This window comes from Narcine bancroftii, chromosome 2, assembly GCF_036971445.1.
Source record: "Narcine bancroftii isolate sNarBan1 chromosome 2, sNarBan1.hap1, whole genome shotgun sequence".
In the NCBI taxonomy this organism is placed as follows: domain Eukaryota; kingdom Metazoa; phylum Chordata; class Chondrichthyes; order Torpediniformes; family Narcinidae; genus Narcine; species Narcine bancroftii.
This window is the reverse complement of record NC_091470.1, coordinates 178,334,028-178,359,653: the sequence shown is the minus strand read 5'-3', so window position 1 is coordinate 178,359,653 and position 25,626 is coordinate 178,334,028. Positions and strand designations below refer to the sequence as shown.

Genomic DNA, 25,626 nt, shown 5'->3' with positions numbered 1-25,626 from the left:
ACTTCGATGTTAGGGATGAAAGCGCTCCAATGAATGTTGAGGATGGAGCGGAGACAACGCTGGTGGAAGCTGGTGGAACTTTAACGGGCACTTAAAGACAAAACAATAAATCAGAGTCAGGAGAGGTCTGGAAGAGGGTGAAGGGTTGCATTTTGGAAGGACAAACAAAGGAATGATATTCACGGTGAATGGTCGGGCACTGAGGAGTGCAGTAGAACAGAGGGATCTGGGAATACAGATGCATAATTCCCTGAAAGTGAACAGGTTGACAAGGTTGCAAAGAGAGCTTTTGCCATCTTGGTCTTCATAAATCAAAGTATTGAATACAGAGGTTGGGGTGCTATAGTGAGGTTGTCTAAGACATTGGTGAGGCCACATTTGGAGCATTGTGTGCAGTTCTGGTTGCCAAACTACTGGAAGGATATCAGTAAAATTGAAAGAGTGCAGAGAAAATTTACTAGGATGTTGCCGGGTCTTCAGGAGTTGAGTTACAGGGAAAGATTAAACAGGTTGGGACTTTATTCCCTGGAGCATAGAAGAATGAGGGGAAATTTGACAGAGGTCTACAAAATTATGAGGGGAATAGACAGAGTCAATGAGAGTAGGCTTTTTCAACTTAGATGAGGAGAGATAAATACAAGAGGACTTGGCTTTAGGGTGAAAGGGAAAGGTTCAGGGGCAATGTTAGGGAGCACTTTTTCAGCCAGGGAGTGGTGGGAATGTGGAATAGCTGCCATCTGATGTAATTGCAGGCTCTATCTTAGGTTTTAAGAATAAATTGGATAGAAACATGAATGGGAGTAGTCTGGAGGGTTATGGAATAGGTCAGCAGGACTAGAGAAAAGGTGGGAAATCTCGTGAAATGGTGTGAGAGTAAGAACCCGAGTGTCAATGTGAAGAAGATTAAGGAGATGATAGTGCACTTCAGGAGGACCAGGAATGACCACCTTCCATTACACATCAACATGCTCTACGCATTATACACCCATGACTGTGTGGCCAGGCACAATTCCAATGCTATCTATGTTTGCCAATGACACCACAGTTGTGGGCAGAATCAGAGACGGTGATGAGGAAGCGTACAGGAGGGAGATAGATCATCTCATTGAATGGTGTAATGCCATCAACCTTGCGCTCCACATCAACAAAACCAAGGAGATGATTATGGACGTCAGGATGAAGTCAGGAGAATATAATGCAGACCTCATCGAGGGCTCAGTCATGGAGAGGGTCAAGAACTTCAAATTCCTGGATGTTGACATGAGCGGTAGAGAGGATCACTGGAGACTCCCTCTTCCACCATCGACGTGATCGACCGGGAGTTGTCTGAAGAGGGGGCATGAAATCATTGACCCTTCCACCCTGCACACAGCATCTTTCAGCTGCTCTCATCGAGGAAGAGATACAGGAGGATCAGAGCCAGCACCACCACGCTGAGGATCAGCTTCTCACAGGCCGTCAGACCAAAAGAACTGCCCGCACTAACTGCCTGAGACTCTCATTTGTACAAAAGAATATTTATTAATGTATTTGTGGATATGAACGTCTGGGTGCACGCTGCGTCGCCGTACAATGAACTTGAGTTGCTTTAGCTGTTCTTGAAGTCGTCCTATCTGTTGCATCACTAACCACAAAAAACTTCTCAGTTGCAGTTGCTTTGTGCTGTCAGGGTGTGAAAACCCCATTCACCTCACTGCCCTTGTTATCACCTGCGCTTCCTCAGCGATCCTGGGGCCACAGCCTCATTTTCCCCACAGTGCTTCAGATCAGACCATGTCGCTGTCTCTCCTGTGTTGGGGGATTGGCTGGTGAAGGAGCCAGTTTGCTGCAGAAACACTTGCTTCCCACCCACTCAGTAATGTCACCAAAGCATCGACATGTAACTGATATTTGGGAGAATAAGCTGACTGTATGTTTCCGGCAATACAATACAGTCATTGTGTACCACTCTGGGATTAACCTCAGCAAGAAGACCCGGCCTTAATGTTCCGCCCTGAGTGAAATCAACCTCTTGTCAACTGAATATGTTATTTTTATTCAAAGTTCAGATTTATTGGCAGAGACACCCGGTACAACCCCGAGATTCATTTAACTGCAGGCCGGGCAGAATTACCACTTGTCAGTTGTGCAAAAACATAACTCTACACAAGAAAAGGAATGTGTACGAAAGAGAGAAACGTAAACAAACTGACTGTGCGATACAGCGAGAACAAAAAGAAAATCAATAAATACACAAGTAAGAGTCCCTGATTGAGTTTGTCGTTGAGGAGTCTGATGGTGGGGTTGGGGCGGGAACAGCTGTTCATGAACCTGGTGGGTGCGAGTCTTGTGGTCCCGACACCTCTTTCGTGGTGGCAGCAGCGAGAACCGAGTGGGTCCTGGGGGGGGGGAGGGGCGGTGAGAGTCCGTGATGATCACTGCTGCTCTGCGACGGCAACATTCCCTGTAGATAGGGATACTGGGTTGGACCCCCATTAGTGTTCTAGGGAAGGCACACACTTTCCTTATAGGTGGGAGGTCCTCTTACACCTCAGCACTGCACCCTCAGAAATGCTGATGCTCTGTAGTAATCGGTCTGTTACAAATAGCTGGAGGTAGATCGGCTTGTTGAATGGTGTCACAACAACAACCTCATGCTCAACATTAGCAAAACCAGTAGCTGATTGTTTCCTTGAGGAGGATGCCAGGACAACAGAAGCCAGTCCTCAATGAGCAGAAAGGGTCAAGAACTTCAAATTCCTGGCCGTCGACATCTCCGAGGATATGTCCTGGAGCCTCCATGTCAATGCGATCACGAAGAAGGCTCACCAGTGGCTGTGCTCCATGAGGCATTTGAGGAGATTCGGTCTGCACCAAAGATTCTCACAAACTTCTCCAGGTGGACCATGGAATGCATTCTGGCCGGTTGCATCACCAAGGGTTATTAGCTTGGCCTGCGATCACAAGCACCAGACTTCACTCCATCAAGGACGTCTACAAGGGACAGTGTCTTAAGAAAGCAGCCTTTGTCCTCAAGGTCAATGGAGGAACACGGACTCACAATTGAAGGGGAAATGCAGTTGTGAACATGGTGGGGCACCCAATGTGTCTGGACAATTACAGATGTCTCTGGAGGGATGCATCGGCACTACAGGGAAAGAGTGGAGCTGTGGTGGAGGTAGTCCTGTTCTGGTTGGAGGGATGGCAAATATTCATAAGGGACAGGTTCTTTATATTCTACTAGCAGGATACCCGGCGTTGCCTGGGAAATAGCACGCAGTTGTTGACTATGTGGCTGAAAAAAATACCCAAAAAACCTCATGGTAATTCTGCAGAAATATATTTTTTATGTTTCCCGCTGCCTGCTCCTTGTCTGGCTGGAGGCCTGATAACTAAGACGGGCATATCGCTGCTGTTATGTTTCCCACTGCCTGCTCCTTGTCTGGCTGGAAGACTGAGCTCTGAGACGGGTGTATCGCTGCCGTTCTGTTTCCCGCTGCCTGCTCCTTGTTTGTCTGGAAGCATCAACAGGGAGGTGAGACTGATGTTCCTCTGTTCTCTCTGAGCTTGTGAAGAGCTTCTGCCCATGTTGCTTCGCTTTTTTGGCCACAGATTGAACTGGGTTTGGCCACTTGTTTTTATTCTGAATGTCCAGCATCGTAACTAATCGAAGTGCAAGTTCAAATTTTTAAAAAACTTTTGAACTTCATATGACTGTGAAGGGTTAATTCAATGTGGTCATGATATTCAGCATCAAATGTTACCTATTCTGTACCTCCTTGGCCATTTCTAGATTGTTCCAGATTGAATTGCATGGAGAACAGGCAGACAGACATGCATAAATATGTATTAAATTTGTATATGTATTGTACTCACATAGTTAACACCACTATACGGTGTCGTGTTAATCACTTCAAGATTCAAGAGTGTCACAGTTGAGGTAGCGGTTAGTGCAATGCCATTACAGTGCCAGTGATCGGCACTGGGTTCGAATCCCTCGCTGTCTGTAGGGTGTCTGTACGTTCTCCCCGTGTTTCCATTTCCTCCCACCCTTCATAATGTACCAGGGGGTGTAGGTCAATTGGATGCAAATTGGGCTGCGCGGGTTCGTGGGCTGAAAGGGCCTGTTACTGTGCGTGCATGTAATAAAGTGAGTGTCAGGTTACATGAAATTTGCTTTCGACCTCCGTAAGCAGGCAAAGATTCAAGGATGGCAAAAGTTGCCAAGCACCTCGTAATTAGGGAGAGGGAAGCAGAAGAAAGACCCGCAGAGTCACCAAGTGTCCATGGATTCACCTTCCAGAACCTCTACAACCCCACAGAGTCCAGCCCAAACCATCAGCAGCCTGACCTCCAGATCCGAATCTCCAACACCATCAGCGCCCTTGGCACCCCCTCGCATCCCGGTTCTGATAGCTGCTACCCCCTCAGCCAGTCCTGAGCTAGTCTCCAGCAGCGCCACGGCCCGATGTGATTCCTCTAACTGCAGTTGCCAGTGGCCCGCAACCTGCGTGGGCTTCTCACCTCGAATTACCGACAGCCCTGCCACAGAGGCCCTCACTGGCCCACCGCCGTGGTCCTGTCTCGTGGTCCTCTCCTCTGATCTCCTTCTCAAACGAGGGGTGGTCTCCCCGGGTTTTTTTTTGGTGTCCTGCGCTAGTCCTCTGCTTCCCTGGAGTTAGCAACCCCTCACAGCTGCTGCCGAACGTAAGCACTGCCATCTTGGGCGCCTCCAGTAAAAGGCCTTTTAAAGCCTGGACGGAGCCATTGGCAGTCGGACTGGGCAGGGGTGCCATGTGTTTCCTCTCTTTGCTCTCCGTGGGTCTGCACCCAATGTGGCCCCATTGTCTCTAATGTGGCCCAGGGGTTACTCTCCCACCGCTCTCAACCCCTCAAAGCCTAGGACAGGAAAGGCTAAAAACCAGCCGTTCTCAACACAGGCCCCCTACAGCCTCCCTGGGGGCCGCAGCTCACTTAAGAAAGGCCAAGAACTGAAATCAATTTTTTAATGTGTGTAGACAGTAGGTGAAAAGTTTGGAAGAAACCAGCTAATGTTTGAACACTTCACAGCGAAGGGACCCGGAAACTTCGTGCTGAGTCACAGAGGGGCCATCGCCAGAAAAAAAAGGCCGAGATTGGCTGCCCAAGGTCATGCCCCTTCCCCACAGCGCCCTCACGTTGGCCGCATCGAACCTCAGGGCATCCCTCAGCATGTACTCCTGCAGCCTGGAACGTACCCATTGCTAGTGCCCCCCCTCACCGATGTCTCCCTGTGAATCACAGAATACAGGCCCTTCAGCCCTTCTAGTCCATGCTGAACTAATATCCTGCCTCGTCCACTGACCTGCACCCAGTCCATCCCCCTCCCATCCATGACCCTGTCCAAATTCTTCTTAAATGTTAAAATTGAGCCCACATTCACTACTTCAGCTGGCAGCTCGTTCCACACCCCCACCACTCTCTGTGTGAAGAAGTTTTCCCCTAAACTTTTCCTCTTTCCCCCTTAACCCATGTCCTCTGGTTTGTATCTCACTCACCCTCAGTGGGAAAAGCCGACCTACATTTACTCTGTCTATTCCCCTCATCATTTTAAATACCTCGATCAAATCTCCCCTCATTCTTCTACGCTCCAGGGAATAAAGTCCGAACCTGTTTAACCTTCCCCTGTAACTCAGTTCCTGAAGCCTGGGCAACATCCTAGTAAATTTTCTTTCCATCTTATTGGAAGACCAACAGATTTCGGGCATATGAGCGGGTGTCTATCATGAGTTGATCTTCCGGAAGAACTCTGTGCCCATAGATCAGAGTCTTCATTCACACTGCTGCTGGGGATGGACCGTGACCAGGACATTGCACCCTCTCCATGTGGATTAAACATTGAGTACAGATTCAAAGATATTCTGGACCAATACTCTACATGTGATGTAAAGGTTAACGCAGGAATACAGACACTCAGTCAGATCTGTACCGTGACCTTTAGATAACTGTTAAACTGCCTTTCTTTTAAACCTTCAGATCTGCCTAGACCACAGGGCCTGATCACCAAACTTGACAACGTTTGATTAACTGCACTGGCAAACAGTTTGCTAATATCTGAGTAAATAGTGGTCAAGTTTGTTTGTTTCTTCAAGGAAGGCAAATTCAAGTTTGTACAAGCACAACCCGTCAAAACTGCGTTCTCTGGTCCTTGATGCAAAACAACCAGACATAACACTGTCCTGAATCCAGTTCCTAGCCCTCCACAACACCTCCCTGTCCAAATTCTTCTTGAATTTTAAAATTGAGCTCGCATTCACAACTTCAGTTTGACAGCACTCTCTCTCCCTCCCTTTCTCTCTCCCCCCATTCTCTCCCCCTCTCCCTCCCTCCCTCCCCCCACACTCTCCCCTTCTCTTGCCCCCCACTCCCCCCTCTCCCACTCTCTCCCTCCCTCTCTCTCTCTCCCCCTCTCTCTCTCCCTCTCTGTCCACCCCTCTCTTCCTCCCTCTCTTTCTTCCCCTCTCTCCCTCTGTCCATCCCTCTCTGTCCATCCCTCTCTCTCCCTCCCTCTCTCTCTCCCCCCCTCTTTCCCTCTCTCTCCCTCCCCCCCCCCCCCTCTCTCCCTTTTCTTCTGTTCCCTTTCAGAGCCAAAATCAATTTCCTCTTATCCAATTAGCACCTACTGTCTGCTGATCTGGATGCCTACTCCCTCCCATTCTTCCCCCATTCTCTCCCCAGTCATTAACGTTGACTCCGGTATCTGCCGGCCCACTCCCCGTTCTCCCTTCCTTCCCCATCCCTCTGCCTCTTTCCTTCCAGCTCTCCACCCTCTTCCCACCCCATTCACAGAGCCATCCCCCCTCCCTGTTTGCTGCTATGCCCTCCCTCCCTTAAACACCTATTGCCCCCTCCCCTTGACCCTCCCCCCCACTATTTTGTTTGGGCGCCTGCCGACATTTTTCTCAAACGATGGTTTTGTATAACCATATAACAATTACAGTACAGGAACAGGCCACCTCTGCCCTTCCAGTCCAAGCCACTTTCTCCCCCCATTGACCTACACTCAACCCGTAACCCTCCACTCCTCTCCAGTCTGACTTCTTCTTAAATGCTAATATTGAGCCTGTCTCCGCCTCTTCATCTGGAAGCCCTTGCTCTCCCTCACTCCCTCCCCCTCACCCTTCCCTGTCAATCCCCCTCCCTCTCTCCTCACCCCTCCCTCCTTCCCTCCAACCTTCATCCCTCCCTCTCCCTATTCCACCCCCTTCCTCTCCTCCCTTCCTATGTCCGTCTCTCCCACCTTCCTTCTCCTACTCCTCATCCTTCTCTCCCTCCTCCCTCCCTCCCTCCCTCCCTCCCTCCCTCCACCTTTCACTAGCTGAACAATGACCACATTCTGACCCTGTGAATGACACCTTCTCATCTCAGATTTAGATGGAGATGAATGTATGTCACCAGTTTGTTTGTTGAGAACTTGGTGTGATTCCACCCCGGGGACAGATGTGAAAGAGACGATGTTGAAGGGAGAGTGTGTATGTTGCCTCCTGCCCCAGGGAGAGTGGGCTGCAGCTGCACTTTGTTACTGCATTTTCCCTGCATCCCTGCATCGACCCTTCTGCATGACCCCATTGAGTCTCTTCTACCCAACCTTCCTAAGGCAGGTGTGCAAATCTGACCCTGTGTTGTTCACCCATGGAATGGGGTGCAGTTGTGATCTTTGAGGATTGTGAAGTACAGTTTGACACTAAGCATTTCACGCTTGCAGGCAACGTGCTGGAACAGGTGTGATTGTGTAGCACGACCTCAGTACATCACGCAGACTTCATCGATCCTCCATGTAGCCCCTGCTTGTTCGGTCACCGCACAACCTCGCAAGGCAGACGCAGTGTCCAGAAGACCATAGAACACAGGAGCAGAAAAGGGTCATTCAGCCCATCAAGTCTTCCCCACCATTCAGCCATCAGCTGATCCATTTCCCCCACAGCCTGACCTTCTTATGACCTGGCCTCCACAATGACGCATGGCAACAAATTCCTGTCATTGCCCTCTGGCTGAAGAAATAACTCCACATCTCTATTCTAAGCGGACACCTTTCAAGCCTGAAGCTGTGCCCTCTTGTCATGGACTCTGTAATGGAGAGGCAGCGTCCACCACTGGGTGGCGCTGCTGCGCACCTGTTTGGAGGACACACCACCTGCCAATCAAGGTCAAAGAATCACCCCAAGCCATTAAGGAGACCCTTGTGATGGGCCCACCTAAATCACCGAGTGCTGAAAACCAGGCAGCCCGCCCAGACTCAGCCCTGACCTTCACCCCATTGGCCCAGGTGAATCAACTTGGCTGACCCCTGCACTTGGCTTTGAACCATTGACCACAGCAGCCAATGGGACCCAGCCAGTCTGTGATTGCTCCTCCCCAGTACTGCCCCTAAAACTATAAAGGACCATGTGCCCCTTTGTTCTGTCTCTGGACTCCTTGTGGCACGTAAGTACCACCTTTCACACTGAGTTGGGGTGAGTCTTGAGGTCAGGTAGCAAGAGCTGTGTCCGAGGAGTGGTGGGCATGTCGGATGTGTGAGTTCATGTAATTTCCCCCAGTCTCTGTTGGTTCATCCCTCATTGTCCGATGTATATTTACTATGTGTGTGTGTGTAGAGGTTTTCCGAGCACATCGACCCCGTTGTCCCATTTGCATCCCCCAAAATAAACGACCTTTGTACCTCAACTTTGGTCTGCTTCTTAACCTGTGGGATACACACGAACCTGAACAACACTCTCCCACCGTGGGGAACAACCTTTCTACATCTACTCTGTTGATGTCTTGTTTCAACGAGACCTCCCCCCTCATTCTCCTAAATTCCAGCAAGTACAGGCCAAGAACCTTCAAACGCTCCTCATACGATAACCCTTTCATTCCCGGAATCCTCCTTGTGAACCTCCTCTGAACCCTCTCCAATGTCAGCTCCTCCTTTCTTAAATGAGGAGCCCAGAACTGCTCCCAATTCTCCACGTGACGTCTCCCCAGGGCCTTATAAAGCCTCAACATCACACCCCTGCTCTTAGATTCTATTCCTCTTGAAATGAATGCCAGCTTTGCATTTGCCTTCTTCAAATGTAGGTAACGAGAGAAGTTTACAGCTAAAATAAAAGGCCTAACCTCCAACCAGATGGCATTAACGTCAACTTCTCCGGTCTCCATTAGCCCCCTCCCCCTCCCCCCAGCTCTGCATTCAGAGCCAAACCCACTCACTCCTCCAAAACCAACCAGAACTATAAAACAGAAACAGGCCCTTCTAGTCTTTGCTGAACTATTGTTTTTGCCTGGTCCCACTGACGTACCCAGTCCATAGCCCTCCATCCCTGTACCTCTCCAAATTGTTCTGTTAATATTGAGCCCACATTCACTGCCTCATCTCGTTCCACACCCCCACCACTCTGTGTGAAGAAGTTCCCCCTAAACTTTTCCCCTTTCACCCTTAACCCACATCCTCTGGTTTGAATCTCACCCGCTCTCAGTGGAAAAAGCCGACCTACATTTACACTGTCGATCCCCCCTCATCATTTTAAATACTTCATTCAAATCTCCCCTCATTCCCCTACACTCTAGGGAATAAAGTTCTAACTTGTTTAATCTTTCCCTGTAACTCGGCTCCTGAGGTCCAGGCAACATTCTAGTAAACCTTCTCTGCACTTTTTCAATCCTGTCGATATCTTTCCTGTGGTTCAGTGACCAAAACTGCACACAATTCTCCAAATTTGGCCTCACCTATGTCTTTTACAACTTACCATAACATCCCAACTCCTGGACTTGATACTTTGATTTTTGAAGGGCAATTTGTCAAAAGCTCAGGGCATTTTCCCAGATCCCTCTTTCTACCGCACTCCTCAGTGCCTGACCATTTACCGTGAATATCCTACCTTGGTTTGTCTTTCCAAAATTCAACCCCTCACACTTGTCTGCATTAAACTCCATCTGCCATTTATCAGCCCATTTTCCAGCTTGTCCGGATCCCTCTGCAAGCTTTGAAAACCTTCCTCGCTGCCCACAATGTCTCCAATTTCAGTGTCATCTGCAAACTTGCTGATTCAATTCACCACATCACTGACAAAGATGACCATCACCAATGGTCCCAACACCGATCCCCGAGGCACCACTAGTCTCAGGTCTCCAGTCTGAGAAGCATCATCTACTACCACCTTGTTTGTCTTTTCCTGATTGTTTTATTGGTGATTTGAGATAAATCACTAACATTTCCCTGATATACAGCATTGATTTCTCTATAGTTCTGTCCAGCTTCACCTACATAACGTTCACTATTTCACCGCATCTGAACCTCCCATGTGTTTTTCCCCCCCCCCCCTCACCTCTCCTGTCCTCCTCTCAGTATGTAATTACTGCTATTTGTCTGTTGGCCTGTACTCCCCACCCATTCATTCAGACACCCAGCTGCCTTTTGCTCAGACCATGAGGACAGCCTCAGGCCCGAAATGTATTTTATTTACCTCCTATGGACGCTGAGAGACCGGCCAAGATCCTCCAACGCTTCTCTGTCTTTGTTGGAAGATTCTGAATCCTTGGGTTGACTATTCTTCCTCATCTCAGTCCTAATGGGCGATCTACACCCACCCACCGAACCACAGTGTTCCAGGCTGTCGAGGGTAAGGGAGACATTCCCTCTCCAACCCCCTCCCATACAGATGCATACACAAACATCATAATTTAGAGAGGTGGCAACTTTAATTTGCATTGTGCTAAGTCTCATTACAGAATTCAAACCCACCACCAACTGCTAAAATACAGCCCCTTTCATGCAGGAAGTGTCTAACTTGACCCTGCAGTTCCCTGACAACATTGATCAAAAACCATTTTCTTGCCATCCAACTGCAATGTGTGGGTTCCAGTCGACACATCAGAAGTGGCAGGACGTGTCCGTGGCTCCGAATCCACTCAGTCCCATAACTGGCCTTCAAGCAGAGGCCCATCACATCACATACCAGTGTCTGTCGAGGATTGGATCGGCGGTCAATCCACAGGACCCTAACAGCGGCCAAGAGGATCACTGGAGTCTCCTTCCGCCCCATCGACGTGATCGTCTGAAGAGGGCGCGCATAATCGTTGGGGTCCCCCTTCCATCCCGCCATGCGGGACGCTGCTTGCGTCGAGGGAAGAGATCCAGGAGGGTCAGAGCCAGCACCACCAGGCTGAGGATCAGCTCCTTCCCTCGGGCAGTGAGGACCAACGGAACCTCTCACACTGACCCTCCCAGACTCTCATATTTGTTTAACGACATACTCCAGATAATATGTGTGCGATGTCTATGTGTTTTACACCGCGTGATTTGGTCCAGTTGGATGAGAATGAGTCTGCCCCCTTCCTCATCTCCCATGAAAGGGGTTAGCTGTTAAGGACCCATCCGTGCGTGGATCCCCACTTTGCCACCTCTTTAACCAAATCCCTGGATTAGGCACTGCCGCAGAGCTCTGGCGGTGATGAGATCTGGCGACCTTTCTGACCCCTCCTCCTCCTCCTCGCCCTCCTCTTCCCACTCGAAGTCCTCGCCCTCTCCCTCCTCCCGCAGCCCCTCAGCCGTCCCGAGCACCTGCCCCCGCTCCAGGGCGAAGTTGTGAAGCATGCAGCAGACCACGATGAACTTGGACACGCGGTCCGGGCTGTACTGCAGAGTGCCTCCTGCTCGAGACAGGCAGCGGAACCGGCGCCGGAGCATCGCCACGGTACGGGCCATGGGCTCCCGGCTGGCGGCGTGGATTCGGTTGTACCTGCGCTCGCTGGAGCTCTGCGACTTCTTGACCGGGGTCATCAGCCAGCGAGTCAAGGGGTAAGCACTGTTTCCCAGCAGCCAGCCTGACGCTTGGTGCTCCGGCTGGAAGAGCGGGGGCACGGAGGACTCCTGCAGGATGCACGCATGGCGGGTGCTGCCAGGGAATCGGGAGCAGACGTGCATGACCCGATGCCTGTGGTCGCAAACCAGCTGAACCTTCAGCGAGTGGAACCCCTTCTCATTGACATAGACCCCCGGGTTGTCGTATGGAGCTCGGAGGGCCACGTGGGCACAGCCCAGCACGCCCTGCACCCCCGGAAAGCCCGCAATCTTGCGGAACCCCAGCGCCCGCTGCTTCTGCCTCTCCTCCTCCATTGGAAAGGCAATGAACTGGTTCCTCTTGGCGTACAGCACCTCCGTAACGTCCCTGATGCAGCAGTGGATGGCGAACTGCGTGATGTCATTGATGAGGCCGGTGGCGGCCTGGAAGGAGCCGGTGGCGTAAAAATTCAGAGCCACAGTGACCTTCACGGCAACGGGGAGGGCGGTCCATGCCCGAGTGCGTGGCTGCAGCTGAGCCTGGACGAGGAGGCACAGCTCGGTCACGGCCTCCCTGCTGAAGCCCAGCCGCTGAACGCACTGCTCCTCGCTCAGGTTCAGGTAGGACGTACGGTTTCTGAACACCCTCCTGCTGTAGGGCCTCCGCACTGCGCCTTTTGCCCGGCCTCGCATGGCTCCTGCTCCAGATCCCCCTCTTGCCCGGGTTCCAGCTCCGCGCCTTCCAGCTGGCTCCAACCCTGATCCAACACCCACAACGACTCCTGGTCTTAATGCGAGCCTGGGGCTCCCAGACAACACGTGGGTTTCCTCCTCGTTTTCGTCCAGACCCAGAGGAAGGCTGAGCAATGCCCCCATCACGGTGTCTGGGGGCCCAGACCCCACTGCCTGGACCTATCCCCAGACTCAAACACCTACTGCCCGGACCTATCCCCGGACTCGTTCCCCACTCCTGGACCCCTGTCCCGCTGCCCTGATCTATCCCTGGACTCGTCCCCCACTCCTAGATCTCTGTCCCGCTGCCTTGACCTATCCCCGGACGTCCCCCACTCCTGGACCCCCGCCCCGCTGCCCTGATCTATCCCTGGATGTCCCCCACTCCTGGAACTCCCGCCCCGCTGCCCTGATCTATCCCCAGACTCGTCCCCCGCCCCGCTGTCCTGATCTATCCCCGGACTCGTTCCCCACTACGAGTCTCCGAAACCCAGATGTGACCCCAGACCCAATGCCTTGATCTAGCGAAGGACTCCTCCCCACAGCCCTGGGTTCCGGAACCCCCGCCCCGCTGCCCGGGTCCCTACCAACCTCAGGAGTCTCCCACCCGGCCACACTCCGGACTCCGCTTCGTCGCCGGCACGCTGACGTCACGTGGGCGGGAGGGACGCGCCGATTGGTGGAGAGAGCAGAGGGGTTGGATCCCGGAAGTGGAATGGCGGAAGCGGTGGAGGAGACGGGGAGAGGCGAGGGGGTGGGGAGGAGAGAGACGAAGAAAGGAGGAGAGGGGAGTGGAGAAGGGAGGGGAGTGGAGAAAAGGAGAGGGTTGGGGAAAGAGGGAATAAAGAAAGGAGAGGAGAAACGGAGAGTTAGGGGAAGGGTCTAGAAATGAGGGAGGGAGGGGAGGAGGGAGAGGGTTAGTGGAGAAAAGGGGAGGGAGAGGGGAATGGAGAAGGGACGGGAGTGGAGAGAGGGAATAAAGAAAGGAGAAGAGAAACGGAGGATTAGAGGGGAGGAGGGTGGCGGCGGTTGTAGTACCCGGTGGGTGGTGGATGTACCCAGTGGGTGGGGTGGTGGTTGTCGTACCCAGTGGGTGTTGTACCTGGTGGGGGTTGTAGTACCTGGGGGTTGTAATACCCAGTGGGTGTTGTACCTGGTGGGGGGTGTAGTACCCAGTGGGGGTTATACCTGGTGGGTGGCGATGGTTGTAGTACCCAGTGGGCTACTGTAGAACCCATTGGGTGTTGTACCTGGTGGAGTTGTAGTACCCGGTAGGTGTTGTACCTGGTGGGGGTTGTAGTACCACGTGGGTGTTTACCCGGTAGGTGTCATACCTGGTGGGGGTTGTTGTACCTGGCGGTGGGGATTGTACCCGGTGAGCTACTGTAGTACCCAGTGGGTGTTGTACTTGGTGGGTATAGTACCTGATGGGCTACTGTGGGGGGTTGTATCCGGTGGGTGGAGGTGGTTGTTGTATTTGGTGGGGGGGGGGGGTTGTCCCTGGTGGAGATTGTACCTGTTGAGGGTTGTAGTATCTGGTGGGTGGCGGTGGTTGTAGTACCCATTGGGCTACTGTAGGGCCCATTGGGTTACTGTAATACCCAGTGGGTGTTGTACCCGGTGGGTGGCAGTGGTTGTAGTACCCAGTGCGCTACTGTGGTACCCGGTGGGGCTTGTATTACCCAGTGGGTGGAGATGATTGTTTTACCTGGTGGGGGTTGTAGTACCCGGTGGGCGGCGGCGGGGGTCGTGGGACCCGGTGGGCGGCGGCGGGGGTCGTGGGACCCGGTGGGCGGCGGCGGGGGTCGTGGGACCCGGTGGGCGGCGGCGGGGGTCGTGGGACCCGGTGGGCGGCGGCGGGGGTCGTGGGACCCGGTGGGCGGCGGCGGGGGTCGTGGGACCCGGTGGGCGGCGGCGGGGGTCGTGGGACCCGGTGGGCGGCGGCGGGGGTCGTGGGACCCGGTGGGCGGCGGCGGGGGTCGTGGGACCCGGTGGGCGGCGGCGGGGGTCGTGGGACCCGGTGGGCGGCGGCGGGGGTCGTGGGACCCGGTGGGCGGCGGCGGGGGTCGTGGGACCCGGTGGGCGGCGGCGGGGGTCGTGGGACCCGGTGGGCGGCGGCGGGGGTCGTGGGACCCGGTGGGCGGCGGCGGGGGTCGTGGGACCCGGTGGGCGGCGGCGGGGGTCGTGGGACCCAGTGGGCGGCGGCGGGGGTCGTGGGACCCGGTGGGCGGCGGCGGGGGTCGTGGGACCCGGTGGGCGGCGGCGGGGGTCGTGGGACCCGGTGGGCGGCGGCGGGGGTCGTGGGACCTGGTGGGCGGCGGCGGGGGTCGTGTAATACCTGGCGGTGGGGGTGATACCTGGTGGGCTACTGTAGTACCCAGTGGGTGTTGTACTTGGTGGGTGTAGTACCTGGTGGGCTACTGTGGGGGGTTGTATCCAGATGAGTGTTTTCTATGCACAGTTACGTGATTATTCTCTCATCTGACAAGCGACAAACGATCAATTTAACACCTGATTGTTTATTTTACAACCCCCGAGTGCAGAGAGGTGACGAGAATCAGCAGCCACTGGGGGAAAACTTCTCTCTGCCCGATTTGGGTTCTGGGGCTTGGGGGCACCACCTGTGGAGCAGAATGGAGAGGTGAGGCTGGGAAGAGATCACAGCTTGCATGACACTTCGTTTTAAAAGAAAAACCGCTCCTCGAAACTCATCGATGCAAAGTTGGTAACTTCTGGGACAAGGCAAAATCTCTTCTCAAAGATGCCACCGGGCTATTCGCGTATAATCAAGTAGTTTTTTTTAAAAAATGAGGCAGGGTTGCGGTTCGCGTAGCACTCTTACAGCGCCAGCGACTGGCGGTTCGAATCCTGCGCTCTCTGGAAGGAGTTCTCCCGGTGTCTGTGTGGGTTTTCCCCGGGGGCTCTGGTTTCCTCTCATCGTTCGAAACGAGTGGGGGGTGGGGGGGGGGGGGTGGTAGGTTAATTGGGTGGAGTGGGGCAGAAGGGCCAGTTACCGTGCTGGACGCCTACCTTTAAATTGGCAGCATTATCGGGGCTGCTGGTTCAGCAGTGTTGCTGCTGGTGTGGATCCCGGGGAGCTGGAACAGAGACACAGTTCTGCTCCACAGGGTCCTACTGTCCGGGTCTGAGGTCAATACTGGCTTGTTAAAGAAGCCGGGGTCTGTGCCCGAGATGGTGGGGTTTGTGCTGGGCAGTGTAGATTCTGGGGGAACAGTGGACTGGCACGGGGCTCTAGAGAAGGAGAAGCAGACGAGATGACCCTATAGGACGCTGAACTCGGCAGGAGGCCAACGAGGGCCTCTGTGGCTGAGGGACCTACATGGTCTGCGACTTGCGGTCCGGGGACTCACACAGGCTGCTGGTGACCGGCTCACGGGAACCAGGCAGTAGAGCCGGGATTCGAAAGGGTATTGAAGGCAAGAAGGGGTTGCTAAAGGGTCTGGGGCGCAGAGGGCTTCCCGATCATGTCGGAGGTTTGGATCTGGAGCTCGGGCGGCCGATAGAACTGCGGGAGCGAATCCATGGACCCTCAGTGACTCTGAAAGGGCTCTCTTTTGCTTTTCTTTCTCCTATTGCTCACGGCGACTCTGCCTTAAGGCAAGCAGAGGTTGAAATATATTACATTTTTAAATGTAATATAACGTGACAATAAAAGGAAACTGAGTATCCTTGTGATGTCGATCAATTTCCCATGTTCAGGTATTTATTGAGTGATGTAGAGCTGTACCACTCCATCACCCCCCCTGACATCGTGGTGGTTCCTCATCCGAGAGCACGGCGATCCGTCGGCACTCCTCCGACAGCGCTGCGATCCACGCCCCGCACACCCTCGGGGCTCGCTCCGACAGCGCTGCGATTCACGCCCCGCACACCCTCGGGGCTCGCTCCGACAGCGCTGCCTCCACGCCCCGCACACCCTCGGGGCTCGCTCCGACATCACGGCGATCCTCATTTACCTGTTAGGCGCAGCGCAGATCATACAGTTTGATGCTGTCGATCTGCATCTCTCCGTAGATATTGACGGTGTCGATCTTGCAGTCAGGAGTGTGGTCGTAGGTCAGGACGTGATTCCCGTTCACACAAACCTGGGGGAAGGAGAACACACCATAAGACCAAGGCGCATAAATAGGCCATTCAGCCCATCCAGTCTGCCCTGCCATTCAATCATGAGCTGATCCATTTCCCAACTGCCCGGCCTTCTCCCCATAACCGTTGACGCCCTGGCTAATAAAGAACCCATCAATCTCTACCTTAAATACACCCAATGACCCATCCTCCACAACTGCCTGCGGCAACAAATTTCACAGATTCACCATCCTTTGGCTGAAGAAATTCCTCCACATCTCTGTTCTAAGTGGACGCCCTTCCATCCTGAAGTTGTGCCTTCTTGTCCTGGACTCTCCCACCCTGGGAAACAACCTATCTGCATCTACTCTGTCTCAACATTCAAAATGTTTCAAGATCTTCCCCCCCAATTCTCCTAAATTCCAACGAGTACAGGCCAAGAGCTGTCAAATGCTCCTCATACGATAATCCTTACTTTCCCGGAATTCTCCTTGTGAACCTCCTCTGAACCCTCCCCAACGTCAGCATATCCTTTATTAAGTGAGGAGCCCAGAACTGATCCTAATTCTCCACGTGAGGTCTCCCCAGAGTCTTATAAAGCCTCAACATCATATCCCTGCCCTTAGATTCTATTCCTCTTGAAATGAACACCTTCTGTACATCCGTTCCAAGATAATTCCCTTCCAGTGCAGTGGAAGACTCCCAGCACCAGGTTCCGGACCATCAGACTCCTCAATGACAAACTCAATCAAGGACTTCCATGCACTTACTTGATTTTTCTCGGTGAATTGCAGTTTGTTTACATTTCTTTATTTGTTTACATGTGAATGCTGAGTACAGGTTTCTTTTTGCACTACCAATTAGTGGTAATTCTGCCTCAACCACAGGGAAAAGAATCTCCAGGTTGTATGTGATGTCATGTGTGTACTCTGACAATAAATCTTTGCTTTTGGTGCTGAAGTATACGACCCCTCTCTGCGATGTCAAATTGCCAGCATCTGCAATTTTTATTTTGGTTCCTGGTTTCCAGGATTCAAGACCCCGACAAGACCAACTTCCGCAGAAACGGACATCATCCAGTGCAGTGGAAATTTTACCTGATAGCAGTTTTCCCAGATGAACATATTGATTTTGAAACCATTCTGCCTGTTGCCAAAGTTGCAGCAGGTGTCCAACATCGGAGCCCAATTGCCTTCCTTCTGAGAGCTGAACACCACCTTATCAGTGCCCTCATCGAAACGGCCAGCAAAATGGAATGGGATAATTTGGCTTTCCAGACCATCCTGGAGATTAACGACAAAACTGGAGAGAAATAATCAATGCTGCATTATCAGGGATCACCGAGATGAAGTGAAATGTTACTGATTTATCACCAATCACCAATAAAACAATCAGGAAAAGACAGAAAAGAGTGGTGGTAGTGGATGATGCTTCTTGCACTGGATGATAATGTGGTGAAGTGGACCAGCAAGTTTGCAGATGACACTAAGACTGGAGGGGTTGTGGGCAGTGAGGAAGGTTTTTCAAAGCTGGGATCTGGACCAGCTGGAAACATGGGCTGAAAAATGGCAGATGGAGTTTAATGCAGGCAAGGGTGAGATGTTGCATTTTGTAAGGACAAACCAAGGTAGGGCACACTGAGGATTTCAGTAGAACAGAGGGAACTAGGGATACAGATACATTAATCCCCAAAAGTGGACAGGGTTGTAAAGAGAGCTTTTGGCATCTTGGCCTTCAAAAATCAAAGTATCGAGTCCAGGAGTTGGGATGTTATGGTGAAGTTGTAAAAGACATTGGTGAGGCCAAATGTGGAGTATTGTGTGCAGTTTTGGTTACTGAACTAGGAAAGATCTCAATAAGATGAAAAGAGGGCAGAGAAGATTTACTAGGATGTTGCCTGGACTTCAGGAACTGAGTTATAGGGAAAGGTTAAACAGGTTAGGACTTTATTCCCTGGAGTGCAGAAGAATGAGGGGAGATTTAATGGAGAGAGGTTGGGGCGTGCAATGAGCTGCCAGATGAGGTGGTGAACGCGGGCTCAATATTAATATTGAAGAAGAATTTGGACAGATACATAGATGGTCTGTGTGCAGGTCTGTGGGACTAAGCAAAAACAATGGTTCAGCACAGACTAGAAGCCTGTCTCTGGGCTATAATGTTCTATGGAAGCAGAACAACTCAAAGGCGTACACAGAGAAATGGAACCAGAGATAGCCAGTCAGAGAGAGGAAGGTAGCATTACCACTGAGACCAGCAATCCTTACAATTTGGCACTGGCTGGGATCTTTCCACATATCATGACCATCATGTCTTCCCGTAACACCTGTGGGAATTTCTTTTTGAATGGAACATTCTGTGGGGGGAAAAGGAGAGCTCGTGAGGTTTTGGAAGTGGCAGAACACAAAGTATAGAAAGCGAATACATCAGCAGTCCCTCACTTTGTGTTTGTCGACTTCTCTGCCAATGGTACCTTCACAAACACTGCAAGGTTCTCTGCTTCTGGGAGGTGGCTGTACACAAAGACCCTCTCTCGCACACAGACCGAAACATCTCCATGATTGGTCTCCTCTACTTCAGAGAGACTGGACGCAGACTGGGCGATCACTTCACTGAGCACCTCGACTCTGTCCACCGCAAGAGCATGGATCATCCAGTGGCCGCCCATTTCAGTTCCCCCTCACTGACATGTCTGTCCGTAGCCTCATGCGCTGCCAGACTGAGACCACCCTCAAATTGGAGGATCAACACCTCATCTTCTGACTGGGTGCCCTCCAACCGGACGCCATTAACTTCGACTTCTCCATTAGAAACCCACCCCCACCATTTTTCTCCTTTTCCTCCCAGCTCTCTCTCTCTTCCCTTTTCCCTTTCAGAGCCAAAAATCAATTCTCACCTTTCTTCTTATCACATCCATGTAATAAGACCTTTTTGTCTGTGATCTGGACTCCTCCCCTCCCATTCTTCCCCCTGGCTTTTGACTGCAGACACCTATCTCTCCTTTTAACACTTGTACCTTGAAGGGTTCAGGGCGAAACGTCGGTAATTTATTTTTACTTCCTATGGACGTTCCTCCAACATCTCCGTATGTTTACGCAGATCCATGATCTCTTGCGCACACCCTCTTTAGAGTCACCAAATGGGACAGCAGCCTGCACCAGCTCCTCGGACAATCTGTCTGTGCAGTTGAATCGACCTCGGCTGACTTCCAGGTCTCAGAGACACAGGATGGAAACGACTCATCGTGACCACACACCAGGGAGAAGAAATCCTTCTTTTGGCAATCTCTTTCATTTTGCCTTTCCGAGTTCGACCTTTGCCAAAGACCCAGCAGAACCAAGACATCACATTCCCCTCCGCCATCACATTCCTGAATGGACAATGAACTGCCTCACTTTTCCCCACTATTTATTCATTTATTTGGAAATATAGTTTGCACCTGTGATGTTGCTGCAAAAACCACGAATTTCATGCTGTCCTCATGACAGTAAATCCTGATTCTGATGACCTGTGTGAAAGAACTTTCCAGAAACAACACCCACATTCACTTGGTCACAAACGCATCTTACCAATTCAGTCCATTCCACTATAGGCTTGAGTGACATCTTGTCAGCGAGCTGGTTTGCAGAGAGTGTGGAGAATAGGATTCGGGTTGAGGCAGGAGAGGAAGATTTATACTCCAGAAATAGGCAGCCCCTCCCTCCATTAATATTAACCCCCCAGAATTCTGCAGATAAATCACACAAACAAAATAATCTTGCACAATCCGGCCAAGTCTGTTCAAGTCGCAACTCGTTGCGATGAATTTCTGATAATGGGTGGGCATGAAGGGGTAGTCTTGTAAACTCAGAGTTTCGTGCTTTTAGTAATACATAATTATTTGAGCATAGAACATTACAGCACAGAACAGGCCCTTCGGCCCACGATATGCTGACCTCTATAAATACCCTACTCAACAAACGAAACGTTCCCGACCTCATACCTTATCAGATGCATTTAATATCTTTTGGACCCCTCCCTTCCCTTTCCCCCGGCTTTGACAACAGACACTGTATTTTTCATCCATCCACGTGTCTGTCCAAGAGTGCCTTAAATGCCCCTAGTGTTCCAGCCTCCACCACCACCCCTGGCAGGGCATTCCAGGCCCTCACAACTCTGTGTAAAACAAAACTTACCCTTGACGTCTCCCCTAAACCATCCTCCACAGATCAGAATCCTGTTTATTTCTGCAGCAGGTGGTGAAAAATTACTATAAATTATAATTCCGTATGTACAAGATTAAAAAAAACTGTGCGAAAAAGTGAGGCAGTATTCACAGGTTCGACGCCCGTTCAGAAATCTGACGTTTGAGGGGAAGAAGCAGTTTTTGTAACATCGTCTTCAGGCTCCTGTCCCTCCTTCCCGATGGTGGCAGTGAGAAGTGGTCTGGGCGATGGGCGTACCTGAGAATAGAAGCTGCTTTCTGAAAGATGTCATTGTCAGAGTGAAGACTGGTGCCCGTGATGGTGCTGGAGAAATTTTCCGCCAGAAGGCGGTGAATCTGTGGAATTTGTTGCCACAGGCGGTTGTGGAGGCCGGGTGTATTTAAGGCAGGTTCTTGATTAGCCAGGGCACCAAAGGTTATGGGGAAAAGGCCGGGCTGTGGGGCTGAGTGGGGAAATGGATCAGCTCATGATTGAATGGCAGGGCAGACTGGATGGGCTGAATGGCCTATTTATGCGCCTTGGTCTTATGGTGTGTTCCCGCCCCCAGGCCTGTGTGAACGGGATACACGTCCTGACCTACGACCACACTCCTGACTGCAAGATCGACACCGTCAATATCTACGGCGAGGTACAGATCGACAGCGTTAAACTTTATGATCTGTGCTGCGTCGAACAGTTAAATTAGGATCACCTCGCTGTCGGAGAGAGCCCTGAGGGTGTGTGGGGCATGGATCGCAGCGCTGTCGGAGAGAGCCCTGAGGGTGTGTGGGGCATGGATCGCAGCGCTGTCCGAGAGAGCCCTGAGGGTGTGTGGGGCATGGATCGCAGCGTTGTCCGAGAGAGCCCTGAGGGTGTGTGGGGCATGGATCGCAGCGCTGTCCGAGAGAGCCCTGAGGGTGTGTGGGGCATGGATCGCAGCGTTGTCCGAGAGAGCCCTGAGGGTGTGTGGGGCATGGATCGCAGCGCTGTCCGAGAGAGCCCTGAGGGTATGTGGGGCACTATGCACACAGCCTTCAGGTGCCACTGTGTTGGTGGATGGAGAACAGATGTTTTCCAATGGCACTGATTGGGGTCTGTCTGCCCATGAGGAAGCCAGGTGCAGAAGGACAGGCAGTCATCAGTTCCCAGCAAAGGGTGATGATGTTGTCAATGAACAACAGCCTAATGATCCAGATGATCTAACGCAGAGCAGAGGGCCAGCCAGATGGCATCCGCCCTGTCCAGGTGACCAGAAGTAGGCCCAGGTACCTTCTGAGAGAGCTGATTCACTCCACAAGCACTTCATATATTGTAGAGGTAACTTTGAATAATGTTTTTACAACACAGTAACAGGACATTTTGGCCCACGAGCCCAACCGCCATGCCAAGCAAGCAACCCAAGAATGTGATAATGGTTTGATGTTTGTTGCTGGGTGGCCTCGGCCCCATTCAGGGGCAAGAGCTGTGCGCGAGGAAAGGGGAACCTGGTTATGTGATTGTTTCATCCAATTTGCAGATGAATGGTGCGTGGCCTGATGTTGATAGGGTAATGCTTGTCACATGGGTTAAGGCTGTTTTTTTTTGATTGGACATCGGGGTTTACAAACCGATGTGTGGCCGGGAGCTCCTGGATTTCGCCCCCGCCACGGGCTGACGGACCTCCCACGGGGCTGCGTGAGGAATAAAGGGAATTGGCTAAAAAAAATGTCCAAGTTGTTCACTCCTCAGGACTGCCCATTCAGATCTCACCCTGTTAAAAGGCTGCAAACTTATTTGTGAACAGAACCAGTTTAAATTAGAAACAGTTTTAATAAACAGTGGTGGAGGAGAGAGAGACCACACTGTGAAATATCAGAGATATTCCATTCGTGCCGATACCCTGTCTCATACAGAACTAGGTCAATTTATAGAGTAAAGTAGATCAATGCCTACGTATGACTTCACGTGTCCTAACTAATGGACAGCAACTTTCACATTTGTTTATGGGCTTAGAATTTCTTTGTTTTAGCCAGAGATGTCTCCAAAAAGCTCTAATTACTCCTTTATTCATCCCGGTCACAGCTAATGTCTCCACAGATGAGGGATGTTTTTCTTTCTTGATACAAAAGCCATTACGACTGATTGATGTGACAGCCCTTCTGAGGAGATGTCAGCTTGGAGTCTTTTTTTTAAGAGGGTTCATTTTTAGTTAAAAAGTTCATCAATAGTTAGAATTTAGAGTTGGCCACATCCAATGTAAAAACTCCCAGAATTCTTTGCAATGTCACAAAATAATGCTCAATTAACCAGAAATCGTTTCCAAACCCAGGTCCTGGATGGAGGATCGACACTGGTCCTCCACGGTATCAGTGGATGTCACCAGCTAACAGTCATTGTGGCAGGAGATGTGGCTGTTAAGGATCATTCCTTTGGGACAGTTCTGACATTCTGGAAGTAGGAGTACCCTCTCAAGAATTGTCAGGATATTCTCTGGAGCAATCGGGTGCTGTCTCAGGTTCAGTCGAGGTTTCCTTCTGGAATAAATGGGCAAATCTTCTTGGACAAATGGCACAAGGTTCCCCTGCCCTCTGTTGGCCAACACCCTTAAACCTCTGGCAGATGTTCACCAAGACAAGCTGTTGGAACTCACTGCTCTGACAATGTTAATTGGGGAGAGAGAAGTAAAATCGTAAGTCTGCAGATGCTGCGATTGAAGTAAAGGTCGGACAGTGAACTTTATAGAGCGAAGGTAAAGATACAGAACCAATGTATGAGCCCTTCATCAAGGGATGAGCAAAATGTCGTCAGGCACCCAAACAAAATGGTGGGGCAAGGTGGGGGGGAGGAACACGGACCCAAAGGCAGGACGTAATAGGTGGATAAGAGAGGGAGGGCCCAGCAGCAAATGGGGGGAGGGGGGGAATGGCTCTGTGAATGGGAAGGAAAGGGGGTGGAGAGCCCAACATCAGATCAGCCGTTGAATGGCAGGGCTCCTATTCTTAAGGCTCTGTACATTTTTTTTGGCATTTGAAGATTGTATCATTAATTACGTTGCTTTCACAGAGCAAATACCTGAACATGTTAGTTCAGGAGGAAGAATGTTGAAAACAAATTGCTGATCTGTGTAAATACCTCAGCTGAATAGAAAAGTCACCCCTCACTTGCTAATAGCAGATGCAATGAGCTTTCATCCAAAGCCTTCTGTTTGGTCCATGATTCAGTCAGAGTTCATTAGCGTTGAGACTTCCCCTCCGGCTATCACCCCACTCAATTTCAGATAAACGTCAGTTTAATTCTTCCTTATAAGCAGATTTTGCTTAAAGCATTCATTCCTTTGATGGGAGGAACTGCCATTCAGCATTCGATTCACTAAACTCAACAGCACTAGTCAGCCAACCCTAATTCTGAGAGGATACAGTTGAAGATCGGAGATTTAAAAAAAAACAACTTTATTCATGATTAAATATAATAGATATTGCAGGAAAACATGGTGCAAAGGATGCATGCATCCTTCAGTAGATTTTCGTCCGTTCTCCTTTGTGTGTGGCACCTTAGCCTCTCATTTGGCTCCTCACCTGATGTACCCTTCCGTTCTCTGAGCAGGGGGTCTCTTGGCAAGCCTGCATTGAGCTAAATGTGCCTCGCTCCACACGGAATGCTGCTGAGTGCTCGACATCAGATTCCTGTATCCTTTTTCCCAATGGTAGCAGAGTGAAGATGGGCATGGCCTGAGGATAGAGGCTGCTTTTTTAAGACACTGCCTCATGTAGATGTCCTGAAATCTGGTGCTCGTGATGTCACAGGTGAGTTCTCAACTCTTTGGATTTATTCCTGCCCTGAGGATTGGCACCTCCGTACCAGACAGCGATGTAACCGGCCAGAATACTCTCCATGGTACGCCTGTACCGAATCTCATTAAACGCCTCACAAATTATAGCTGCTGGTGAGCCTTCTTCATGATCACATCCATGTGGAGGCTCCGGGACAGATCCTTGGAGATGCTGACATTTGAAGATCTTGACCCTCTCCACTGCTGAGGCCTCGATGAGGACTGGGTCGTGTTCTGATTTCCTGCTGAAGTCCTGGAAAGAGTTTGTACACTCTCTCCTTTTTTGCGTGGGTTCCCTCCGCTTGCTCCAGTTTTCGAACATTAATTGGGGTAGCGCTGGGAAGCACGAGATCAAGGGCCAAAAGGGGATGTTACCGTGCTGAACGTCTAAAATATATACACACTGTTGTGGTGGACCGAGCCACTACTTACCTCACCAGAGCTTCAGAGTCATGGGTCTCCGCGGGCCTGGGAGTTTCCCGAGGACTAATGACACTAAAGCTTCCGGTTGTTACAAGACGCGCATATCTTGGATATTTTACACGACTGAGAATGCCATTAGCTCATAGCATCTGTGTTTCTTTGTTGCTTCAACACCTGCCACAGTAGTGACCCACCACACTCCACACATTCTTCATGCTGTTTGCTCCACACATTCAGGTTTTGTACATCGTAGTCTGAGCTCTTCCCTGTTGCATGTGGCATCTTTGCCACTCGTGGCCCCTCATCTGATGCACCCTTTGAACGGAGGAGCTCGATGAATCTGGCACTGAACTAAAGGTGCCTCCTGTGCTCCTGATCCATATGAAGTCATCCTAACCAGCTTGAACCAGGATTGACAGCATCAAATGGTACAGAGCTGAACATTCAGAGTTTGAAGTACAGTTCCAAAAAAAGACCACCAACCTATGTAATTGTATCCTGGATTTCTTCACCTCCAGACCACAATCAGTGAGGATTGGTAAGAACATCTCCCCCACAATCTCCTTCAGTACCAGAGCACTACAGGGCTATGTTCTTAGCCCCCTGCTCTACTCACTTTA

At 51.2% G+C, this 25,626-nt stretch overlaps 2 protein-coding genes across 3 annotated transcripts; both read right to left on the bottom strand.

Moving 5' to 3' along the window:
* Positions 1-11,401: 11,401 nt before the first annotated feature.
* On the bottom strand, positions 11,402-12,469 carry LOC138752983 (putative nuclease HARBI1). The gene has a single exon (XM_069915581.1). It carries the CDS (start codon positions 12,467-12,469, stop codon positions 11,402-11,404), a length of 1,068 nt encoding a protein of 355 aa, XP_069771682.1.
* A 2,538-nt stretch (positions 12,470-15,007) lies between these two features.
* Positions 15,008-20,268, bottom strand: LOC138754657 (galectin-5-like). 2 transcript variants are annotated; one of them, XM_069919257.1, is made up of 5 exons: positions 20,161-20,268; positions 18,859-18,947; positions 17,692-17,896; positions 16,486-16,614; positions 15,008-15,129 (listed from the first exon to the last, which is right to left on the bottom strand). In XM_069919257.1, exons 1-4 carry the CDS (start codon positions 20,194-20,196, stop codon positions 16,489-16,491), a joined length of 456 nt encoding a protein of 151 aa, XP_069775358.1. In that variant the 5' UTR covers positions 20,197-20,268; the 3' UTR covers positions 15,008-15,129; positions 16,486-16,488. The 2 variants fall into 2 exon arrangements, with proteins under 2 accessions (XP_069775358.1, XP_069775357.1); XM_069919256.1 differs by lacking the exon at positions 20,161-20,268 and adding an exon at positions 19,488-19,568.
* Positions 20,269-25,626: the final 5,358 nt, after the last annotated feature.